Raw genomic sequence first — 22,069 nt, forward strand, 5'->3', positions numbered from 1 at the left:
GCGCGACGGCGACGAAAGCGTCTCTCCCCACCCCTCGGCGGAACTAGGGAAGAAAGGGGGGCGACGATGCGAACTCAACCTTGGCTCGGCTGGCGCCACTCGCGGGCCGAATCTCGACCGCATCCAGCCGAAGAACAACACAGAGTGCCTGAAATATTACAGAGCCGAGCGTTCGGCCGCGGACGGGCCGCTGCAAGCGACATCTCGTCGCTCCCGGCGCAATTAGAGGCGAGGCAACCTCATTAAGGAAAAAGGCAGCGGCACGCACATTTCCGCATTGCCGGCTCTCGACCTGCCCCAGGCCAGAGCTCTGCATTCACCGCGCAGGTGCATACCGACACATCTTCGCGTTAATAGAGAGATTTAGTACTGCGTACGCTGCGTACGTGGTGGCGTTGCGTACGTAAGGACGCCACGTTCTGCGTAGTGCGCATGCGCAGACCGCAACGCGCACGTACCGCGTTACGTATGCAGTCGCTACGTACGCACGCATGAGATGCGTGCGTGCGTACGTATGAGATGATTGCGCCACTCTCGAACAAGTTCGCGACAGAGCGAGACTTCGTTTTGCAAAATGGCGGCATCGAAGGCAAGCACAGACCGGCTCTGTGGCCTTAAATATGGCTATAATCTGGCTATAACACTTGGATTGGCTCTTATTGGCTGTCAACAACACGTACTTCTATTTTGATTTACCAGATGACGCAACACGCTTCACGCTCGTTACGTACGCGGGTACTACGGCGTACTAAAAGCCGATTAGTGGCAAACAACGCCACGTAACGCAAGGCGCTTGCGTGATGCACCATTCCGCAGTACTAAAACTCTCTAATATATAAGCTACGCACGCGCCATTGGACAGCGGGGTCGTACCACTGTGTTCGCTATACTGCAGAGCTCTGCACTACTTCTGCACCATGTGCCATGGGCACATTTCGCGGTGGAGCCCTAAGTTGCGCTGTTCCGCCTAAGTATTGAGCTAATATTTTTCCGGCCACGTTTGCACCCGACAAGCTTTTTCGTAGTCACAAAGCTTCTGCCATGCTCGTACGCCACTACTATTCCCTGTGTTGAAACGAGGAAACGCACGAGTTGACAGCGCATGCCCCTTTCAGGAATATAGACGATCGCAAGCGCTAATTAAGCCGTCTTTCTTGCTTTCCGATGCACTCAACACTTGGTCGACGACGGCTGTGATTGATAGCGCTTCCTTCTCAGGTTTCTTGTCACACTATGATTAAGCACATATGCCCGGACCCATCGCACGCGAGGTCTTTAATACACCTACCCCGTCGTAATGACTGGCACCGAACGCCTCTTTATGAGCGACTTGATTCCGTATTAATGACAGCGCTTCCGCGGACTGCTGCGGATATAGCGAGCTGGTTCGAGTCATTACGCTTTGCCAGTGATACATTAAGTGTTCTGTCATCTATACATATGTTTAGTTTTTGCTCCTGTGAGCTGTTTAGTGCATCTACAAGATCAGGCTGTTACTGCAAAGTTCAATTCCCGACGGCGTGATCTGTGCTTCAGATAGGTCGACTGAATATCCTGCAAGCTAATGTTCTGTAAAATCAGTGACATTTGTGGCATCTCCAATTGTTAAGTCATCCGAATTCGTTGGTTTGTTGCGCGAGCATTTTATGCTTTGTATTATATAGAGAAACATACGTCAAGCACGATAAAAATTTCAAGTTCCCTCATTGCCTTTCACATACTAACAAAAAAAAGCGCAAATATGACCTTAACTAAATCATCGCTACGATTTTCATCATTAATTCATCACTACCAACTCTTGCTTTTTAAGAGATATGCCATGCTGCCGATTCGATATGGTTGCTGCTTGAGATAAAGAAAGAGAGAGATGAAAGGAGATTGATTGATATGTGGGGTTTAACGTCCCAAAACCACTATATGATTATGAGAGACGCCGTAGTGGAGGGCTCCGGAAATTTAGACCACCTGGGGTTCTTTAACGTGCACCCAAATCTGAGCACACGGGCCTACAACATTTCCGCCTCCATCGGAAATGCAGCCGCCGCAGCCTGGATTTGATCCCGCGACCTGCGGGTCAGTAGCCGAGTACCTTAGCCATAGACCACCGTGGCGGGGCGAAATGACTCGAATATTTTACATGTTTTCAAAGGATACCAAATTCCATAATGAACGAAGTGCGCGGAGCGGCAAATACCGCGCTCTTCCAACGTGTAGTTCAATGTGTTCACGAGTTGAGTGTGTATGACATAACGCATGGTATAGTTTAGCAGTGCTCTAAATACAGCAATATTGCATCGCGACAAGCTTTCTGCGCTACCGATGGGCCGATCAGCGGCAGCAAAACTTGACGCCGCGCGGGCTTGATCCCTTGGCACGGCGATCAGCGTCAGCGGTGGCAATTTGGGCACAACGTCTTTTCAGGACAGCACAGAGATCACCTAAACGGACCTCTCACCGGCTTGAATGAGAGCTGTGATACAAACGATGCTTACGAGGGTGTGCTGTACGTGCATACACTGCAGCTGCACGCCATGCAGTGCAGGGCGAAAACTCTGCCGTACCAGCATCACAGCCAACAAGGCCACTGAAATAGCCCTATTCCTTTCAACATGTGATATCACGAACGCGACATAAAGCGGCATGACGATAGTTATGGCGCGAGAACAAAACGACGACACAGAGACAAGAAGGACGCGAACTCTGTGTCGTCGTTTTGTTCTCGCGCTATAACTATCGCCATGCCATAACAAGTAGCCCAAGCTGCCACCCTTATAAAGCGGCAGCAGCGGTAGCAAAGATTATGTGCCCGAGGGCGCACTGCAGTTTCGGTGCCGAGCCGTCGATCCGCTGAGGCCGTCGCCCTATTCTGCCGCCGCAGTGTGTGTGTCACCATATACATCCTTATACTGGCTGGTGCCTTCCTTGTGCAGTAAGATATATTTTGCCGTTCACAACATGTCTGCGAGGGTAAACTTTTCAAACGGCATGTGGCCAGTCGCCGTCCCAAGGTAGCAGGGATCGTTTCATAGTTACTCACGTGTAACGCATCACAAAGGCCTGCGTTGACAACACAGTGTACATAAAAAGAGCTTCTAGGACGAAAAAGACGTGGAAAAAGCTTTTATATTTTTTTTTCGTCCCATTGCTTTGTTTTTTTCCCGCCTTCGGATCGCAGATTTTGGGGAAATTCTTTTCTGCCTATATACCTGTACCGCTCGCGTGCTGACGTTCGTTATATAAAGAGGATGTTTGCTCGCATGACAACAGGGACTAAATTTTCGTTTTTTTTAATAACAGCATGAATTCAGGGAAGCAACGCAAGAGCATCAACACGCCGAGATGACCAGGCCACATGTAAGCACTGTTCAGCCGCCTTTTTTTTTGTTTCCTTAACGCAACAATATGCAGTGAAGCCCGAAACAATACTATCCACAACAAGTCTAAACTCAAGTTTTCAACGCGTTGAATCGTCTTATGCACCGAGTATTCGTGCCAAACGCCAAAACACTTGAAGCATGCAGCAAGCAGCCGCCCCTGCAGAAGCGCCCCGAATACTCCAACAATAATGGCGGCAGCGCCGCTGCTGGAAACCCACGCAGGTGCAGATCATCTGGTGATATCGCCATAATGACATCAACGGGCGTGCGAGCAAGCAAACATTATTCTCTTGCCGCATCAGTGCTCGAACGGAACCACGCTGGTTCGTTCATGGGCTGAGCGGGCTGCATCGTGGGCTAACTGATTCCCAGAAACACTGTTATGTCCCGGTATAGCCAGTGATGAATAAAATCATGTCCTCTTGCTCGAGCTTTATGGTGACGTTTTTTTTTTATTTCATGCACCAGTTGCTCATGATTCCTCTTACGCATGGCAAACTGCAAACTTCGAATCGCTGCCATGAATTGCAGAATATCACCCACTTGCATGAAGTATCTCGTATATATATATATATATATATATATATATATATAAATATATATATATATATATATATATATATATATATATATATATATATATATATATATATATATATATATACCATTCAGTAGATATCTGTATTCGGTCTGAGTATGTCTCATGTATTAATAGATGGCAGTGTCGCTTGGTGTAACGCTCTACACTCTGGGAGGGGGCCAATCTTTCTGATATAGCAAGTACTTCAAGGCGTGCCTGTGGCTGGTGGATGCTCCGCAAGGGATGCGCAATTCTCGTAGCTGGCGAATATCCTGACGAAATGCTGTTTAGGTGCTTGACTATGATGTGTAAAAACTTAGCATGTGTTCTTTGGATTGGGCAAAAGGGCCAAGTGGTGATATACGGGACACGGAAGGTATGTCGAGTGGGCGCTCCGAGGGAATCAACAGCGGCTTACATCCTGACCGAATGACCTTTGGCAAGCACTATCGTAGCATATAGGTAGAAGAGCACCTGAGCAGCCCTAGACAAATGCAGTGCCTGACTCTGCAAACTCTGCAATCAACGAATATTAACTTTGGAAGCATTCGGAAATATTGGTAAGCTGCAACGCAATAGGCCCCAAAATAGGGCCCTGTGCATCTGAAACATGGGACCCACAGAGGTTCGCCAGCATTTCTAGCTCGAAAAGCTGTAGAAAAAACAATGCGATGAAGCAAATGCCGTATACGTAAGATGATTTAGCTGGAACATACATTTCGTACGAATAAAAAAAGGGCCAAATTTTACCAAACCTGAGTAATGTGTCCCGTTTTTTCGGGAATGTATATATAGAACCACTCTGGCGTACAAGCCATTGAATATAAGCGCAGGTGACTAAAAAAAATTGTAATGAGGAATGAAGTCAAGAAACGCACAAGTAAAAAATTACGCGCATTTTTCAGCAATATACGAAAATTATTAATAAAAAAAACGGAAGGATGACAGCCACAATTTTGAATGTTTTCGTATACGCGAGAACTGCCATTACGCCTACACTGGAACTTGAAGTCGAGCAAAAGTTATTTACAAACAGCCACTGTTCCGAATCCATGCAGCCCTCGGCAGTCAAGATAGCGCTTAATGGCATGGTCCACAGCACCTACAATGTGGAGCAGAATTTATACCCCCCTCCTCCCACCAATCACGTAACATTTCCTTTTATTGGAAGTTCCTTCATAGCAATATGAAGTCCGAGCTATAGCAGTAAAGCAAATGAACGAACGTAAAAAACAACATTAACACTTCCTGTCAGTCACTCAGCACTTCAGAGCGTGCCACGCAGTAAGCAAGAACGTGGACCCGGTTAAGCGCAACTGATAAAACACGCACGTACATAAATATATGAATACACAATGACCCGCTGTTTCTTTATTACTTTTTTTTTTCGTCGCGTGCGGCAACGCGTTCAGCCATATGGGGACTGACCAATCGGGCCTTCCAATTTCAGTGACGTAACACGAATCCAGAATTATCACGAAACGTAGCATCACAGGACAGTGTATAGAAACGAGAATCACTCGAAATAAATATTGATGTTGTATTAATGATGCCCAGAAAAATCCACTTTCGCTGAAAAAAAAAAAAAAAACCCATAAAAGCTAGCCTTCATCCACAATGGCACTATTTTTTTAAGCTATGCAGTGACTAATGATATACAGGTCAGACGTGTTGCTATGCTGTGCCCTTAAGCACAATCACAGCCTGCAGGCTTCCGTCGACCGGCCCAGACAAGGCACGACTGGGGCACGAAGCCGGAAACAAGAGAAACGGGAAAGCCCGAGTACGCACGCAAGAAAGCACTGCCTACCTGGCACTTACAGGTGATACACTTTGTCGAGATGCCAGGGACGTACGTTATTTCGCCCTCGTTGAGGCACTTGATCGAATCTCCTGCAAGGAGACAGAGAAAAGAGGCGTTACGCGAGCAGAAGGCAAAACTCTCGCAGATCACGCACTGCCCCGTAACCAGCTGCTCGAAGTGACTTATAAATAACGTCAGTCACAAGGTCGTTAAAAAAGACAACATCCCTCGTTAACAGGAGGGTGGGGAAGCAGCAAATAGAGAGAAAAAAAAACAAACAAACAGAGAAGTGGCTTGTGATAAGTGGTCTGATTCTCAAGTAAATTCTGTATAGTACTTGACACCACTAATATGTGGTAGAGCGAAAACCATTTCAATTGAACAAGTTACATTTACACGCCACTCCTAATAGAAGATCAAAGTTCTTTCATATAGATGTCATAATTTACGGAAACATTATTTTCATAGTCTCGATGGAGGCGAAAATGATGTAGACCCGTGAACTCAGATTTGGGTGCACGTTAAAGAACCCCAAGTGGTCAAAATTTTGGGAGCCCTCCAATACGGCGTCTTTCATAATCTTATGGTGGTTTTCGAACGTTAAACCCCACAAATTATTATTATTATTATTATTATTATTATTATTATTATTATTATTATTATTATTATTATTATTCCCCTTGGAGTAACGTATTCTTTCTTTCTTCCTTTCTTTCTTTTTAATACGGAAAGACGGACTAGTTGCTTCTGCTGCATACTGAAACTTTAGCGCACACGCACGAGGAGCTTCAGTATACTCTTTCTTTTGCTTGTTTGTTTGCTTGCTTGTTTCTGTCATGTGTACGAAACACTGCGGAAGCGATTATAGAGAACCCAGTAAAGTGATCACATCTTCACGAAATAAGTGGGTACAGTGCGACATACCACATGATAGAAAAAAAAAAACGAAAAGAAAATCAATAACCATCAGAACTCAGTCGCCAGCCATCTTCTGCTCGAATGAAGAGACGATGACCGCGTAAAGGCGGCACAATGATGATGATGATGCACGACGTCGAGTCGGCAACAGCGGTGACGAGCTGCTCGTTGCTGACAGCGTGGTTGGGACAAGTCTCAGTGACGCTTATTAAAAGAAATGGGCCGAATTTAGCCCCTCCTGAGGCTGGCACATGCCCAGCAGGCAAAAAAGCGGTACCTCGGGGACAGGACAGAGTGGTCCGGAAGGACCCTCTAATGCGATAACTGGGTTATGAAATGGAAGACGCTCTTGCGCGAACTCGTTCATCTCTCTTGAAGCATTTTCATTTTATCTCCTTTCTTCCTTCTTGCTTTCAGACCCAAACCACATGTTGAAGTCGCAGCACTGGACTCAATCGTGTAAAAGCAAGCGTATCTGCCACGTAAATGACAGCGCGGTTTTTCACCGTTTCACAGTCGAACAGAATAGACAGGTCACCAACTTCAGCAAGGTATACCTATATTCAATAAATGTTGAAAGGTGTGGTATGAAACTGCTTTGACACTGAACGCTGCTGTGAGAGAGGTTGGGTTGGCTCCTTGGCAGGTCCTCTTCTATTTTTTTTTTGTAACGCAGGCACAACGACTTGGGGCAACGTTGCTATAGCATAAACTCAGTTTCAAAGCCGCCGGAGGGGCGGGCCGCGTAGCGGGTCACAGAACAAGTGGCGCTGCATGTAGTCAGATCTTGCTTCCACGGCCGGCGCATGTTGAGATCGCCGGCGGTGACGTGCGAGCAAACGCTCGTTTTCTGTTTTGTTTTTGTATACCAGCGTTGTTTTTTGTATACCATTAAGTCAACTTGTTTGAGGCTTTTACAGACGTTTTGGGTCATATTTCATCTAGGCAAGACGGCTTTGGTTAAAATGGTAGCGGTCGCCTAAAGCAACGATGAAAATGCTCATTCACCTAGAGCCTTCCGTACTTGCACGTTAAACGCAATGCAGACAGCTCAAATATAGGCAGGACATCAATTCTTAGCCAACCCTCAATGAACAACGCATCCGGGCCACCCTGTACAGGCGACCCTATGAGTATTCACATAAGCAGTCGACAAATACGACGCGAAAAGGTCGACTAGAAGTATGACGTTCATCGCGCCGTTTCTGTATGATGTCCTACGGCACGACGCCGTAGCGGACGTTGCGCCGAGAGTAGCTCAAAATCTCACTGCAGCGCCGCTATCACGACCACCGTTTGGCCCACCTTCCTCTGCTGGCGGGGATACGGAGCTTTGGAAGTGACTTTATTCTAGTAACGCTGATTTGGACATAACAGGCAGGCCCTTGGGACAACACGCGTTTTCCGTTGTTCAACGTTAAGGACGATGCACTCACTGGTATCATACGATCAGATCAGTAGTAAATACAATTATTGTTACTCCCGCGTATAGTCGGGACATCACTGCTATAGTGGCCCACACAACGGGTTCAGACAAACGGAGTCAATGACTGATTGATATGTGGGGTTTAACGTCCCAAAACCACTATATGATTATGAGAGACGCCGTAGTGGAGGGCTCCGGAAATTTAGACCTCCTGGGGTTCTTTAACGTGCACCCAAATCTGAGCACACGGGCCTACAACATTTCCGCCTCCATCGGAAATGCAGCCGCCGCAGCCGGGATTCGAACCCGCGCCCTGCGGGTCAGCAGCCGAGTACCTTAGCCACTAGACCACCGCGGCGGGGCAAGCGGAGTCAATAGCAGCCATGGATCAAGCCGGACTGGTGACCGGGATAGGCTACAAGATAACCTCTCTTTCCCTCCGGCTTGAATCAAAGAATATTATTCACGAAGGACATGAAGATGAGCTCGCGCTAAAGCCAGGCCACGGCGCGGTCATGTGGAAAGGCCGTCCCGCAGGTGCACTACACCAATACGCATGCAGGTAACGGCCGTTCGTACACCGCAGCACGATGAGCTACAGCGTATACTCGCGCTCATTTATTAAGTCATTATACATCCTCCATTGTTACTGCTCGCAAGCAACCCCAGGCACGCCTCAATTCAGAACGTGCCTTTTTTTTTTTTTTGCTTAGCTCTGTTACTCCAGAGAGCAGCGAGTGAGGGTACGTGAGCGTCAGTGTGGTAAACTTGAACCCCGTGGAGACGCGTCATTGCCACATGGCCGCGGTAAACAGTGAACATTGCATTATTAGCGCAGGGGCCCGAGGAGTGTGGTGCCGATGAGTGACACGTTGCCGCAGGCCCCTGTGGCGCGAAGGGCCGTGAAAAGTTGGCCTGTTCTGCCCACGCGAGACGTACGCGCCTTCGTTAGCATAATGGCACAGAGCACGCTGCATACTGCGGTGGTCACCTTCCGATCGAGATCCTCCTGGCCTTCGTGACTTGCACAGCAAGCGGTATCTGCGCGGCGCTGGGAACCCACCTCGCGCGAACCAAGGTTCGGGGCGCGCCACCAGGAGGCGCCCCCGAAGACAATGCATGGCCACCGCTGCTGGCGTAATTACGCGGAAGGATCGGGCAGAAGGCGAAGTGTTTGTTTGCGGGAACACCATGGGCATTGCGAATGCAAATCGAGCATGCGACCGCGCTTTGCGTATAGCGCGGGCAGGGCAGCGTATACATAATGCTCCGCGGGCGGACATTAAGGAGAGCGGGCACATTGGTCTCTCCGTGCAGCTAAGCACGCGTAAAAACGCGCCGGGTTTTCCCGAGACCGCCGCCAAGGTCTATTCAAATAAGGTCACGAAAGTTCGGGCAAAAAGCGGTTCAGAAGCTATTGCCAGCGACATAACCATAGGGAGTTATGGGAGCTGAGATTGATGCGCGACTGACTAGGTGTGGAGGGAACAAACAGTGAAAAACCAAGTTTGATTCAAAGTCGAAGCGGTCACTATGTTTTAAAAGTTTCCTTGCCAAGCAGAGGCAGAGTGAACTGTAGTACACAACATCATTATCTTGTCATGAGTCGGTATTAGATAAACTTGAAGCGCACTCGCCTTAGCGCGAGTCTTAGTGCGATCAGAGACCTATGAAAAGTGATTTGAGATCAAAGCTCGTGCTAGTGCACACAAAATAACGTCACTTGTTTACCAGCTATTGCGTCACACCCACTTTATTTTTTGTTGAAGTGTTCTCTCCTCACAGAGATGGCGCTAAGCCCCATGAGGAGCTGATCAGCCGCCATTTTCTCAACGTATGTGCTTCTATGGAGCCTTCGCTATACCAGTTGCATCTACCCTGCTGCCGTCCTGAGACTGGCTTCTCTCCGCTATACTGTATTCGATTGCGCCCGCTAAATAACGACGCTAGCTCGCCCTCATGTATTTATTGCGCGCAGCAGCCGGCCGTGCGGCCTGGAATGTGTGATAAACGGCACGCGCGGTTATACGGTTCGCTTTGCCTTCGGGCTGCTGCTCCATAGAAGCCGTCTGGGTTTTGCCTCTTTTCCGTTGCGCTGTATGTGTTTTGTTTTTACCGGTGCGGGCGCTAGAAATGTGCCGATGACGCCACTGATGGTCTCGTTGATACATCTGTCGAGTCCGGTAATCGCTTGTCTATTGCGCACTCTCATTGCAACAGCCACTCGGTTTCAGGTAAAAAACATGGCGCCAGTCACAGGAGGTCGCAAGCAGCGAAATACCCGTGAATTTTTTTTTACGCGATGAAGTTTTTCTACTCAACTGAAACTTTTTTTTACACGCCTAAGGCTTCCTTCATCCTTTGGAAGCTTCGCTGTAATATATACGCCGATTTTGGTGGCATAGCTGTGATAGGTGAACAGTGTTGCATTATGGGTAGTGAAAGTGTTTTCCTTAGTAGACGTTGATGGTATACGCTATAGCTCTAAGCCGAATAGCTCTAAACCGAGCTAAGCACAAGTGCTTAGCTCGGTTTCTTTCTACTTATCAGGTAGCACCAATGGCTGCTGGAAACATCACAATGCATCAGCTTACCTAGATCCTGCTGTGCATATAATAGACGTGTATTTGTCTCTTTAGTGGGTGAATTTCAGTTTCCCGATATTATTGCGGTAGTCGGGGTGAGCTCTGTCGAGACGTTACATCCTTCATTACATGTATGGACGAAGACCGTACCTCAGCCTTCATACGGAGAACTGCCACTTCGCACAGATGTATAAATGCAGTATCTTGCCTAAGGGGCTTTTGACGATGCTCCTTTCCACGCGCACTAACAGTCGTCGCGATATCTGATTGTTGTGCATCAACTTGGTTTCTTCTTCGATAATACTTGTTGGTGTTTCACGTCTTAAAAGCTCGTCACGATTATGAGGGAAGTGGAGGGCTCCGGAAACCTTCACCATCACGGTGTTCTTTAACGTGCGCTAACATAAGTATACGAACCACGAGCATTTCGCCTGCATTGAAATGCGGCTGCCGCGGCCGGGATTCTATTCCCCGACTTTTGGGCGAGCAATCGAGCACCTTAAGGTGTATTCACACGAGGGAACGGAGGAGGAATTTTCGCAGCGGAAGGCGCATCACGTGACATGCGCGTCATCGAAAGTCGCCGTCCTCTCTTACTCCGATCGCGGCACGTATGGAAATGCGTCACCGCAATTTCGATCCGTCCGTTTGACGGTCGTCTGCCCTTGATCGAGAGGATTCAGCGTCAAATCTGTCAACAGTCGTCGGATTGACGAGGTTAGGAAGCAGGCTGCCGGCTTAAAAGCCACGTGTTTTAGTTTTGTGGCAACGACCGAATGTGTTTCGTGTGACAGTGGAAGAGGCGAGTGGTTTCTGGTGGTTTCGGTGGTGTATTGGTGGTTTTCATTGTGCAGCGCCTGGCCTGCCCGGTACTGTAACACCGCGGAAAGCGTCGCATGAGCGCGCTGCATAAGCACAGGAGTCGAGAGCACGCACGAGGATTCCGCGAGCTCCGGCTGTGTGCATGCGACGTCTCCGCTGCTGCGCCGGATTAAACTAATCACGTGACTATTCGGTCCGCGGAAAAACAGGATTTTGCCCTCGTGTGCGAATCTACCTTTAAGCATTGACTGGTGATGATTCCCTTTTTAGTGACCGTGAACGTTTGATTAATCTCCTCAAATTGCACTTGCCCTTTTCCCCTGCCCTTGTTGTTTAGTTTCGGAGCTATACTATTTATGTTAAATATAATGCGAGTGAAAGTTAGGAGAGCCAATGAAACATGGGCCCTCGAGGGGTGATCACCCACAGTCGTTTCTCGAATTCGCGTGGTACATAGGGGAAGACGAGCGAAAAAAAGAAAGCGAGAAAAAAAAAAGCGTGAAGTCGCAAGCGCGCGGCATGCAAATCAATGGCGCATCAGCAACGTGTAGCGCGCGCGCGTGCTCGGGAGGCTGAACAACAAGACAAGAAAACTGTGCGAGCACGCAGTGGACGACGAGGAGGCGCGCGTTTCGCCTGCAGCGATACCAATCTGGCGTAAGCGATGGCCTTCGGGCGCCACCGATTACCCTTGAATTATCACCCCGAAGCGCACTTCGCAGTTCCCTGCCGATGCGAGCCTGCCACGTTGGACACGGGCGCTGGCTGTGTCGGGCTCTGGTATACCTACGCTAGAGTACCTACGCCCACCAGCGCTTGACAATCGCCGACTCGCGGGGACAGGTTCTCCCGCGGTCTGGCTGGTGGCGCTCGCCTACGGCGCATAGAAGATGACGTTAGTGATCCAGTAGCTACTGCCCATACAGGGAAGAAGAGGAAAAAAATGGAGGGGGGGGGGGGTCTCCTGACCAATTGTGTTTACTTGCGTCGTTTGTGTCTATCACCCCACGCGCTGAAGTGTACCCGTCGTTCTCCACAGGTACATGAACCTCCTTTAGAGCTTCCTCTTTCCCGTTTGGCTCTCCTCCTCCTCAGCCTCTCCCGAAACGTGATCGGCAAGCCAGACCATCTCTCGTTGCCATCTCGCTGGTCACAAGCCGGTAGCATTGCATCCAGGAGGGAGAAAATGCTCGGCAGTTTTAATGTCCCCCCCCCCCCCCCTCAACGGTGGATGATTGAGACACGTTTCTCTACTCTCTTGATCGTACTAGGTTCGCACTTCCGTCAGCCCCCTTGCCAAGTCGACGTAGCAGCTAGTGGTTACATATATATATATATATATATATATATATATATATATATATATATATATATATATATATATATATATATATATATATATATATCTTGCCGTGAGCAACTGCTCACAGCAAGTAATTTTTTACCCACTTTTCTTTCTTCTTATTTACATTACATTGGTTTTAATAACTTCCCCTATACATTCCTTGGCATTATTGTCTGTTATATATGTGGTCTTCGTGGTCTCTCTCTCTCTCTCTCTCTCTATATATATATATATATATATATATATATATATATATATATATATATATATATATATATTTATATATATATATATATATATATATATATATCAATAAAAAGAAGACACACGTCGAAAAACAAAGGTTTCTTTACGTTTCGGCCATGGGACCGGCCTTCGTCATTCTGACGAAGGCTGGTCCCATGGCCGAAACGTAAAGAAACCTTTCTGTTTTTCGACGTGTGTCTTCTTTTTGTTCATACTATTTACCGGCGTCCAAGAATTTATACCCTGAAATTATATATATATATATATATATATATATATATATATATATATATATATATATATATATATATATATATATATATATATATATAAAGACAACAAATAGATACCAACAGCAATTGGCACTTGTGATGGTGCGCGACCTCCGTTGCAGTGAAATACCCCGCATTAGCGTTGATGTGACAGATGATAACCAAAGACCTCGTTAACACCTTGTTCAGAGAAATGCGTTCCGTCTCAAATTACAACGATAGCAGCATTTTTGTCAGCGCTCACGCGATGCAATCAAACTTTGTAATACAGTCCGAGTCATATGATTCGTAGGATAAGCTTTGAAAAAAATAATACAATGATCGAGTGGCCGAGAATGGCTATGCGCATACTTCTCTTACTTGCGAACCTCCTTGTATCCGCTGACGATGATAAAGAAAACAATGCTTCCGCTAAGAACTGAAGTTAATAATTTCTGTTTTTGTGCAGCGGTGCGATAAAAAAAATCAAGCTTAAAGAAATGAGAGGTTATTACTGTTGTCTCACCGGGAGAAGCGTTCAGACATTGACGTAAAGTTCCCTGTGCTCTTTCATGCGCGTACAAAGTATGTTTCATTCAGGATTGTCAATATAGATACTTCATTATCGCCATCCCTGTCCTAAAATACAATCACAGCAAAAGTTACTTAATTAGATCGAGTTTGTTAGCGCTACCTTTCGATGAAGATGCAGCACACCAAACTGACACAGCAGTGGGTGGTCGTTATAGCGTAAACTATAGTATACGTTCCCAAATGTTGGATGCAGCGAGACAGGGTTTTGTTACCCGTCTTCAGGTTCTTTCTGTTCATTCGTGCTAAGAGGGTTGAGGAAAGCTCAAACTGACCGTCTGCAGCTCTATCCACTCACTGATCACATGTTTCTACATGAAGGTCATAAATAAAGAAGGTAGAAATAAGAATACAAATTCGGCAGATCCCACGTAAATTCGGAATCGATAGTATGCGAAGCATGCGGATGCACGGTGAAGTTGTTTTTTTGTTGTTCTGTTTTTGAGCGAGACCTTATGAAGTGCCGCTCAATATGTGTACAAATACACGCACACACATGCGCTAAAGAGCCACATATGTTTTTTATTAGCATTTGTTTGCACTTGCGTAACGGCGGCAACAGCAACATGGATATTAGCGACACCAAAAGTGGTAAGCTGCATGATTTGAAGCACTGCAGTGTTTGCGATGGGGCTCACGAAGATGGTAGTGCTCAACAATGCTACACCGATAAACTTCGGTGGATGGTGCCTAACTACAACTGACGTTAACCCGGGATGTTAGCAGTATCATATGCGTGCTTATGTCACGTTTATAAAATTTGATAACCAGTACTGCAACCAGAATTGATATTTCACGAACATTAGGGCCTATTTGCAAAGTATTTCCGAGACCTGGCATGGCTCTGTGGTATAAAATACTTGATTGCCACCCAGAATGTTAGGATTGAATTCGTGCTGGGCCACTGACATTTATTATTTGCATTAGTTTGGATAACACTGCCTATGGCAGCTTCGTCTTAACGCTGCAACGTTAGAATTACCCATGTGTGTTCTCGCCGTTCCTGGGTGGTTATAAAATATCTAACACCTGCGGCCCATATACGCGCATACTAGTGGCACGTGCATACCAGCCCCCGGGTATGTGCCACTGTTTTTTGAAAAGTGTTTGACGACGTACGCGACGATATTGTGACATTATTCATGTCAAGACCAGCGCGTCGTATTCGTAGAACCTTCTTACGCTCCCGTATTGATTTTTGTGAGTTCCAAGTCAAGGGGTGATAATGATAGCGCCCAGATGTAGGCGGATATATATATATATATATATATATATATATATATATATATATATATATATATATATATATATATATATATATATATATATATATATATATATATATATATATATATATATATATATATATATATATATATATATATTATAGAAGCCAGGAATGCTTGCAGTGTGCAAAAGCAATGCTTAGAATAAAAAAAAAAAGACGCCCAATCACTCGTACGGGTGTTGAATCAGCGAACCTGAAACGTGCAGCACCGGTGTTAAGAAGCAGGCTAATCCCAACTGTGTATTGAAGCCTTTATCTAGTGTTGGTATGGTTTGAACGGCAAGATCTACCGGTGTTGGATGATATCGAGGATGACGTCGAAGAGGTAGTTGTCGTGTATCGCACACGGACAGTAGCATTGCTTTAAAGTTCGATGCGTTCGAGGAACGATATCTCTTGCATGGACCGTAGTTGCGAGTGGTCACCACGCACCATGATGCGTTCTAACAGCTCAATTAAGCGCTCCCAATAAACTTCAGGCGCAGACAAAATTAGAAATGCCGTTGGCTTGCCGACTTGCCTTGTCATTGCGAACACCTTACTTGCGTTCCTGGCATAGAATGAACGCTATTTCTCGATCAAGCGCATCTCTCACGAAGTCACCGCTTGCCACAGTTGTTGGCGAGTGGTGTTTGAAACATCGTTGGTACGGATTGTGGCGGTCTTTTCGACGACATTGAACCAGATCACTTTCACGGCCATGTAGAAGATGTGAGCCGGTTCCACGCCTGAATAGTCCGAGCACCGCATCTGAGTGGGGGCTTTGGAGAACGGCGTGGCGCGGGAACTTCTCATTTCACGCGGATTGCCGAAGTATGTCTGCGGAAGTGACAACTCATCCGCGTGTTCATCGTAAAGTAGTGACAGACGAACCTGCCCTTCTCCGGGAGCGATGGCTATAGGTAATGCGTGCCGTAGAAGAGACGAGCTGAGTACACAGCTGCGTCGTCGAACACCGCCGTGTGGCTCACTGCGTGCAGCCGAGGCAGTCGTATACTGCTGCTGACAAACTGCTGAAAGCGGGCGTTGGCACCAGCGAACGCATTCGCGCCATTGCCCCGCTGACGCATGCATGCCCGCCTCGCCTCTTCCTTGCCGCCTCTTCGAAGCATCCGCCCGCCATGGCACGCATCCTTCGATACGATGGAGAGACCGATGTCACAGATGACGCATCCAGCGGCACACACGCTCGGATACGACGAAGAAAATGAAGTAGAGAGTGACGGCGTAGCCAATAGAGACGTTTAGCGCGACAAGGACGAAAGAATTTGTGTTTCGCCTAGTCATGTATAATCTGTTTCACTCTCAAGGGAAATCTCGTAGCGCATGGCCTCGCGATGCGGCCATGATGCGACCAGCGCGGCAGTTGCGCGCCGGCTCGCGCTTGCATAGTAGCTTGGAGGGCATGGTGTTCTTGCGCGCGTACGTGAGGCGACGGATCGAATGCTATTTACTATTTACCATTTTTCTTATTTTTAAAGACGATAGTCTTTCTTGGGGACCTTCGACGGAAAAAATTTTGGTCTGTCTGTCCGCTTTTAACGATACCTGAAACGGCCGACATCATCCGCAACGCCCACCAATATTGCTCAAGATTCAGCGTTCATACTTGTGTGATTGTCAATTAAAAAACAATTATTCCGCATATATGAGGTACCATAACAATACGTCGAAGTTTTGTACGTGTGCCTTTATACTAGAGAAGGCACACCCAAGTAATTCTAAGGACCGTAGCGTTTGTCACGCTGCGCTGACCGTGCAGCTTGATGCTCGAAAAGGCAAGTGTTATTAATGCTTTGCTAAGACGACACGGTGGTGGCACCTGTACGTCGCTTTGCGTTCTACACCTTATCGCCTCCGAGAATGGCACGCATCTTTCTCCGCATGCGCGCGTGCCTTCTTTCGTTTTCGAAGATAACTGCCAGATGGCGCTTGTGTCTAACGTGCCTCGATGCGCTCGTTCGCCTCCACTGCACGCTCAAGGCACTCTAACGCAGCGCTTCCAGAATACAATTCACCGATTTTCTGGCGTAGAACATCAAATAACAGTTTTGTTCACTCTCTACAGACCCAAGACTATCATCTTTCGAGGACATTTGCAGTGTAACATGCAGATCCGTGGCCAATTTCATTTCTTCTGTTCCTTTGATTCCCATTCCCCCATCCCCTGTGCGGTGCTGTGGAGGTGTCCTCGATAGAGAAGGACACTAACGTCACCACGCTTATTTCTTCCTTTTCCCTTTCAGACTCACTCGCATTGTGTTGAACGGCTGAACCGCGTCGTCGGCTACGGCAGCACATGCTGGCCGCATGGTCAGGCAACGGGTGAATTGCATTGTTGCTGCGGGAGCTGCGCCGATATTTCTCATTGTGTCACAGTACGCGTCATTGTCGTCCACAATGAGCGCCGTCATCGCTGACGCTGGGGACATGACAGGGTATTAAGTTAAGTTTAAAGCGTCACGCATGCATTTCAGCACCTGCATGCGAGTGAGTGCTATCTGAAGTAACGAAATGCCAATGCCACGAAGGAGAAGCACGTTCAGGTAGTTACCTTAGCAGCATTCATGAACTTGTTTTTGTTTGTTTTATTGTGTTGAACCCGCATAGCTGCATAACAGTCGCTGTAGGGTGCTTCGTTTTTTTTTTTTTGCGTGCAATAAATACCACGCATGGTGCGTGCCCATTATGCTATTCCCCATCGTAGTGTATTGCGGTTCACACTCAAAGAAAAAGAAAATATACGCAAACGCACTCAGTACCATGGCGTTAAGAATGAGCGAACAACGCATGCTGCCAAACTCTGCTTCTAGAGCCCCATTATCGGCAATAAAGGCCGAGAGGTTGGCATTGCACTACGTCTATAACATGTAGAATATCGTTTTAGTTCCCGCAGCAACGACGAAAATCAGCGGACTGCCCGACGATAGGGAAACTTAAAATAGCGTTAGCAGGCGTTGCGGGCCTTGTGGGTGCCACACGGGTTTTAGAATAACGTTTGCCCCCCCCCCCCTTCTAGAAAAAAATTTACGGACTCACAAAAACGTTCAATAAGCCACGACAAACGACCACACATATTTTAATTTATGCACAAATCGTTCGCTTTTAAACATGTAATAGGGATACATTTTTGTAGGCAATATTCACTTCATAGGGCTATATGAGAAGAAACTCATTCATTGCACGCAGATTTTCTGCAAAACTGCGGAATATCACGATATTTTTACGAAACATTCCCTCTTAAACTCGGCGTAGAAAAATGGTGAACTCTTTTAAATGCAATCCTTAAAAAGGGCATGCATACTTATTAATATATTCTTTGTTTTTATTATTCTTTTGAGTAGAGAAAGAAGGTATGCACGTTTATACAAGCGTTTTCGGGCCTTTTGCTTGGTCAGTATGTTGATGAGCTCTTCAACATTTAGTACCCTCCTTAGATCCTCTGTCTCTACGCTCAGCAGTAACAAATCACTGAGGCGGCTCTCACTCACCCAAGTGACAAATCACGTGGGCGAGTAGGAGGTTTTCACCACAGACTACAGAATTGTGAGCTGACTTCAAGATTATGCAAGTTATGCAACGAACAATCTCTTAGAAGCATGCATATTGATTATTGAAATAGGTAATCTGTTTCTATCAGGAAAATCCAGCAGGAGGGCTAAACTTTTTCGAACAAAACAACCAAGTCGGCCATTTTTTCTGGCCTTTGGAGGGGGGGGGGGGGGGGCTAAAACCGGAGGACCTGGTTTATTTGAACCTTTTGAACCCCGAATGATTTGCCCCTGCTCCCAACGTAACCTTCAATTATGATTATGCAGCTTATTCATAATTTCCCTGGTTAGCTATTGTTTCGTGCGAGGACATTGTTTTCAAGTAGACACTTTCTATAGGCCAACTGAATGAACGTCTGTCCAATTAAATTAGATAAGTTGCAGCCGTTTGATGCACACAAAATGGGGAGGTTCATGAAAGCATGTATAATGCCATACATGAATCAGGACCGCAATTGTTGAATGGGTAAATAAGGCATATAAGTGGTTAGGTTCATATCGCAAGGATATCACGGTCACAAGCAAATTTATACCTCCCCCCCCCCCTTTTTTTTTCTCCCTCGTAATTAAATAGCAAGGTACAGGAAAGGTGTGTCTCATAGCCGGCGGTCTTGCAATTTATCCTCGCGAATTGCTCATTGACGCCCGTGATTGTTTACAATGCTGCATGCGTGGTATTATGAAAGGTTCCCGCTAAAGAAAAAAAAAGAGAAATTGAAGGGCCGACAGTGCACAGGTTTTTTTGTTTTTTTTTTTGTCGAGGGCCAGTTGGCGCTCCCAGCGTTACACCGACGGGGCACGTGAGCCGTACGAGTAGGTACACAAACGCGGAAAATACCGTCGTTGCCCAAGTGAGACGGCATGGTGTGCGTGTAGGTATACCGTCCCAGCACCCCGTGCAGCAACAGCTGCTGACACGAGGCCTTCGGCGTGCGCCAAGAGGGGCGGAGACCGCATTAATTAGATTTCCAGCGCGAAAAGAATCATAATTGCCGACACACAGAAGCGGCGCCATCATTAGATCGTTTCGGCCACCACGCCGCCTGCGTGCGTTAGAAGGTGACAGGCAGGCGCGAAATATGCGCGCGCGCCTGCTGTGTGGGCGTGCCGCTTTGCCCGCAGACATGAGTATGCATGCATCGGCGGGGAAACAAAGTTCCCTTCCCTCTCGCCCGTTAAGGACGCCGATTGCGGTGCCCGTGCGATTGAACCTCCTCCTGTGTATTCCCGCATAAACTCTATTTCAAATACAATATCTATCTATCTATCTATCTATCTATCTATCTATCTATCTATCTATCTATCTATCTATCTATCTATCTATCTATCTATCTATCTATCTATCTATCTATCTATCTATCTATCTATCTATCTATCTGTCTGGGTGTCTGGGTGTCTGTCTATCTATCTATCTATCTATCTATCTATCTATCTATCTATCTATCTATCTATCTATCTATCTATCTATCTATCTATCTATCTATCTATCTATCTATCTATCTATCTATCTATCTATCTATCTGGGTGTCTGGGTGTCTGTCTGTCTGTCTATCTATCTATCTATCTATCTATCTATCTATCTATCTATCTATCTATCTATCTATCTATCTATCTATCTATCTATCTATCTATCTATCTATCTATCTATCTATCTATCTATCTATCTATCTATCTATCTATCTATCTATCTATCTATCTATCTATTCATAAGTATACCCTCAAGACCCAGAGGGCGTTACAGAGGAGGTTTGCACAATATGAAAGCGCCAAAAGTTGTAAACAGTATGCATTGAAGGAAATACAACAAATCGCAATATTGAAAAAAAAATACAAAAAAGAGAGACAAGAGCAGGCAAAGAACGGTAGCCTGTAGTCGCATCATAAAGTGTTTTCAAACTGCTGACTTGAACAGCCCTTGATCATTAGCGGCAGCAATAGAGAGGGGGGGGGAGGCAGTTCCAATCTCTGTTATTCTTCGGAAGAAAAGATTGCAGAAAATGGTTCGCGCGGCAAAAGGGAAAGGCTACTTTATTCGGGTGGTCAACACAAGATGAAAAATATGTAGGTTCTCATGCAGGCATAAAAAAAAGATAAAAAAAGCAGCGTGCTGCGTACGAAGAGCTCAATAATCTGCCAACCCTGTTACGGATATATATATTTTTTTCGAACGATCACTCCGCACTTCACTCTTCTCTACGAATTAAGGACCCAAAATACATGTCGACCCAAGTCAGGCCCACTACCAATATATATATATATATATATATATATATATATATATATATATATATATATATATATATATATATATATATATATATATATATATATATATATATATATATATATATATATATATATATATATATATATATATATATATGACCGCGTGATTCCCTTCGGCTGTTTGGAAACACTAGCGAATCAAGCACCCACGCGCTGCTTCCGCCTCAGTGAATGCAAACTTGTGAGTCGGCCGGAGCACCAAGTGCATACTGAACACGACGTCCAGAAAAAAAAAAAAAAACAGCCCGCCACAGCCGCCGGAAAGGCAGTGAGGTTTGAACCGCCAGGTGGGCGCACGCGCGCGACCTCCGAAGAGCGGAAACAAACCGCACACCACAAGCACCGGACGTGGCCCAGCGTCGTACCGTCACCCGGCCACTCATTCATTCATCCGCACGACTAAGTTGCCCTACTATCGTGTAATACACTACTGAACACGCATAGACGACTGCTGAAATCCCCGGTGTTGTTCTTTCCTGCACGGGAGCCCCATGTTCCGTGCGTGCACCGTTGGCTGCCCCATGTCGAGCGAAATCGCAGAGTCCGGTTGCGGTTGAAATCGTGAAAGGCTCGCGGAAATCTCGTGTTCTGCCGTATCTGCGTGTTCGTGCTTTGCAGAGCTTATGGCACACATCTTACGTCAGTGCCCACAGGTCACGGTAATTTACAGAGGGGACAATCTGACCGGAGACCTTCTCGAGGAGCGATGGCGCTGAATAGCTCAGATATTCACGGCTAACTCTGCGCAATCAAGCAGGCCCGGACGACGGTGGGAAGGTTATGCCTCGCCGCACATAATGCCCTGGGTAGCCTGAGCCGTAAAGCTTGCAGGTGTTTTCTTTATTGAAGTTTTTTTTCCCGTCCGTTCGTCCGTCGGTCTACAGTGCATGTACACACCGGTCTGTAAGGGCCAAAGCGGGAACACCGTGACCGATATATAATCACGTGATTTCAACGTTATTTATTTGAGAAAACTCTGGCGAAATCTGTATGGCGCGC

At 46.5% G+C, this 22,069-nt stretch overlaps 2 protein-coding genes across 2 annotated transcripts in view; one reads left to right on the forward strand and one right to left on the reverse strand.

The window, feature by feature from the left end:
- The window catches only part of cv-2 (crosveinless 2-secreting protein), a 274,346-nt gene that overhangs the window by 152,378 nt on the left and 99,899 nt on the right, over positions 1-22,069 (reverse strand). Inside the window, exon 3 of the mRNA XM_037427162.2 lies at positions 5,768-5,850. Within this exon, the coding sequence (XP_037283059.1) occupies positions 5,768-5,850 (83 nt within the window). The remainder of the gene's footprint in view (positions 1-5,767; positions 5,851-22,069) is intronic.
- Positions 1-22,069, forward strand: part of LOC142775282 (uncharacterized) — a 79,944-nt gene that overhangs the window by 52,469 nt on the left and 5,406 nt on the right. The gene's annotated exons all lie outside the window — the stretch shown is intronic.

This window comes from Rhipicephalus microplus, chromosome X (genome assembly GCF_043290135.1).
Source record: "Rhipicephalus microplus isolate Deutch F79 chromosome X, USDA_Rmic, whole genome shotgun sequence".
In the NCBI taxonomy this organism is placed as follows: Eukaryota; Metazoa; Arthropoda; class Arachnida; order Ixodida; family Ixodidae; genus Rhipicephalus; species Rhipicephalus microplus.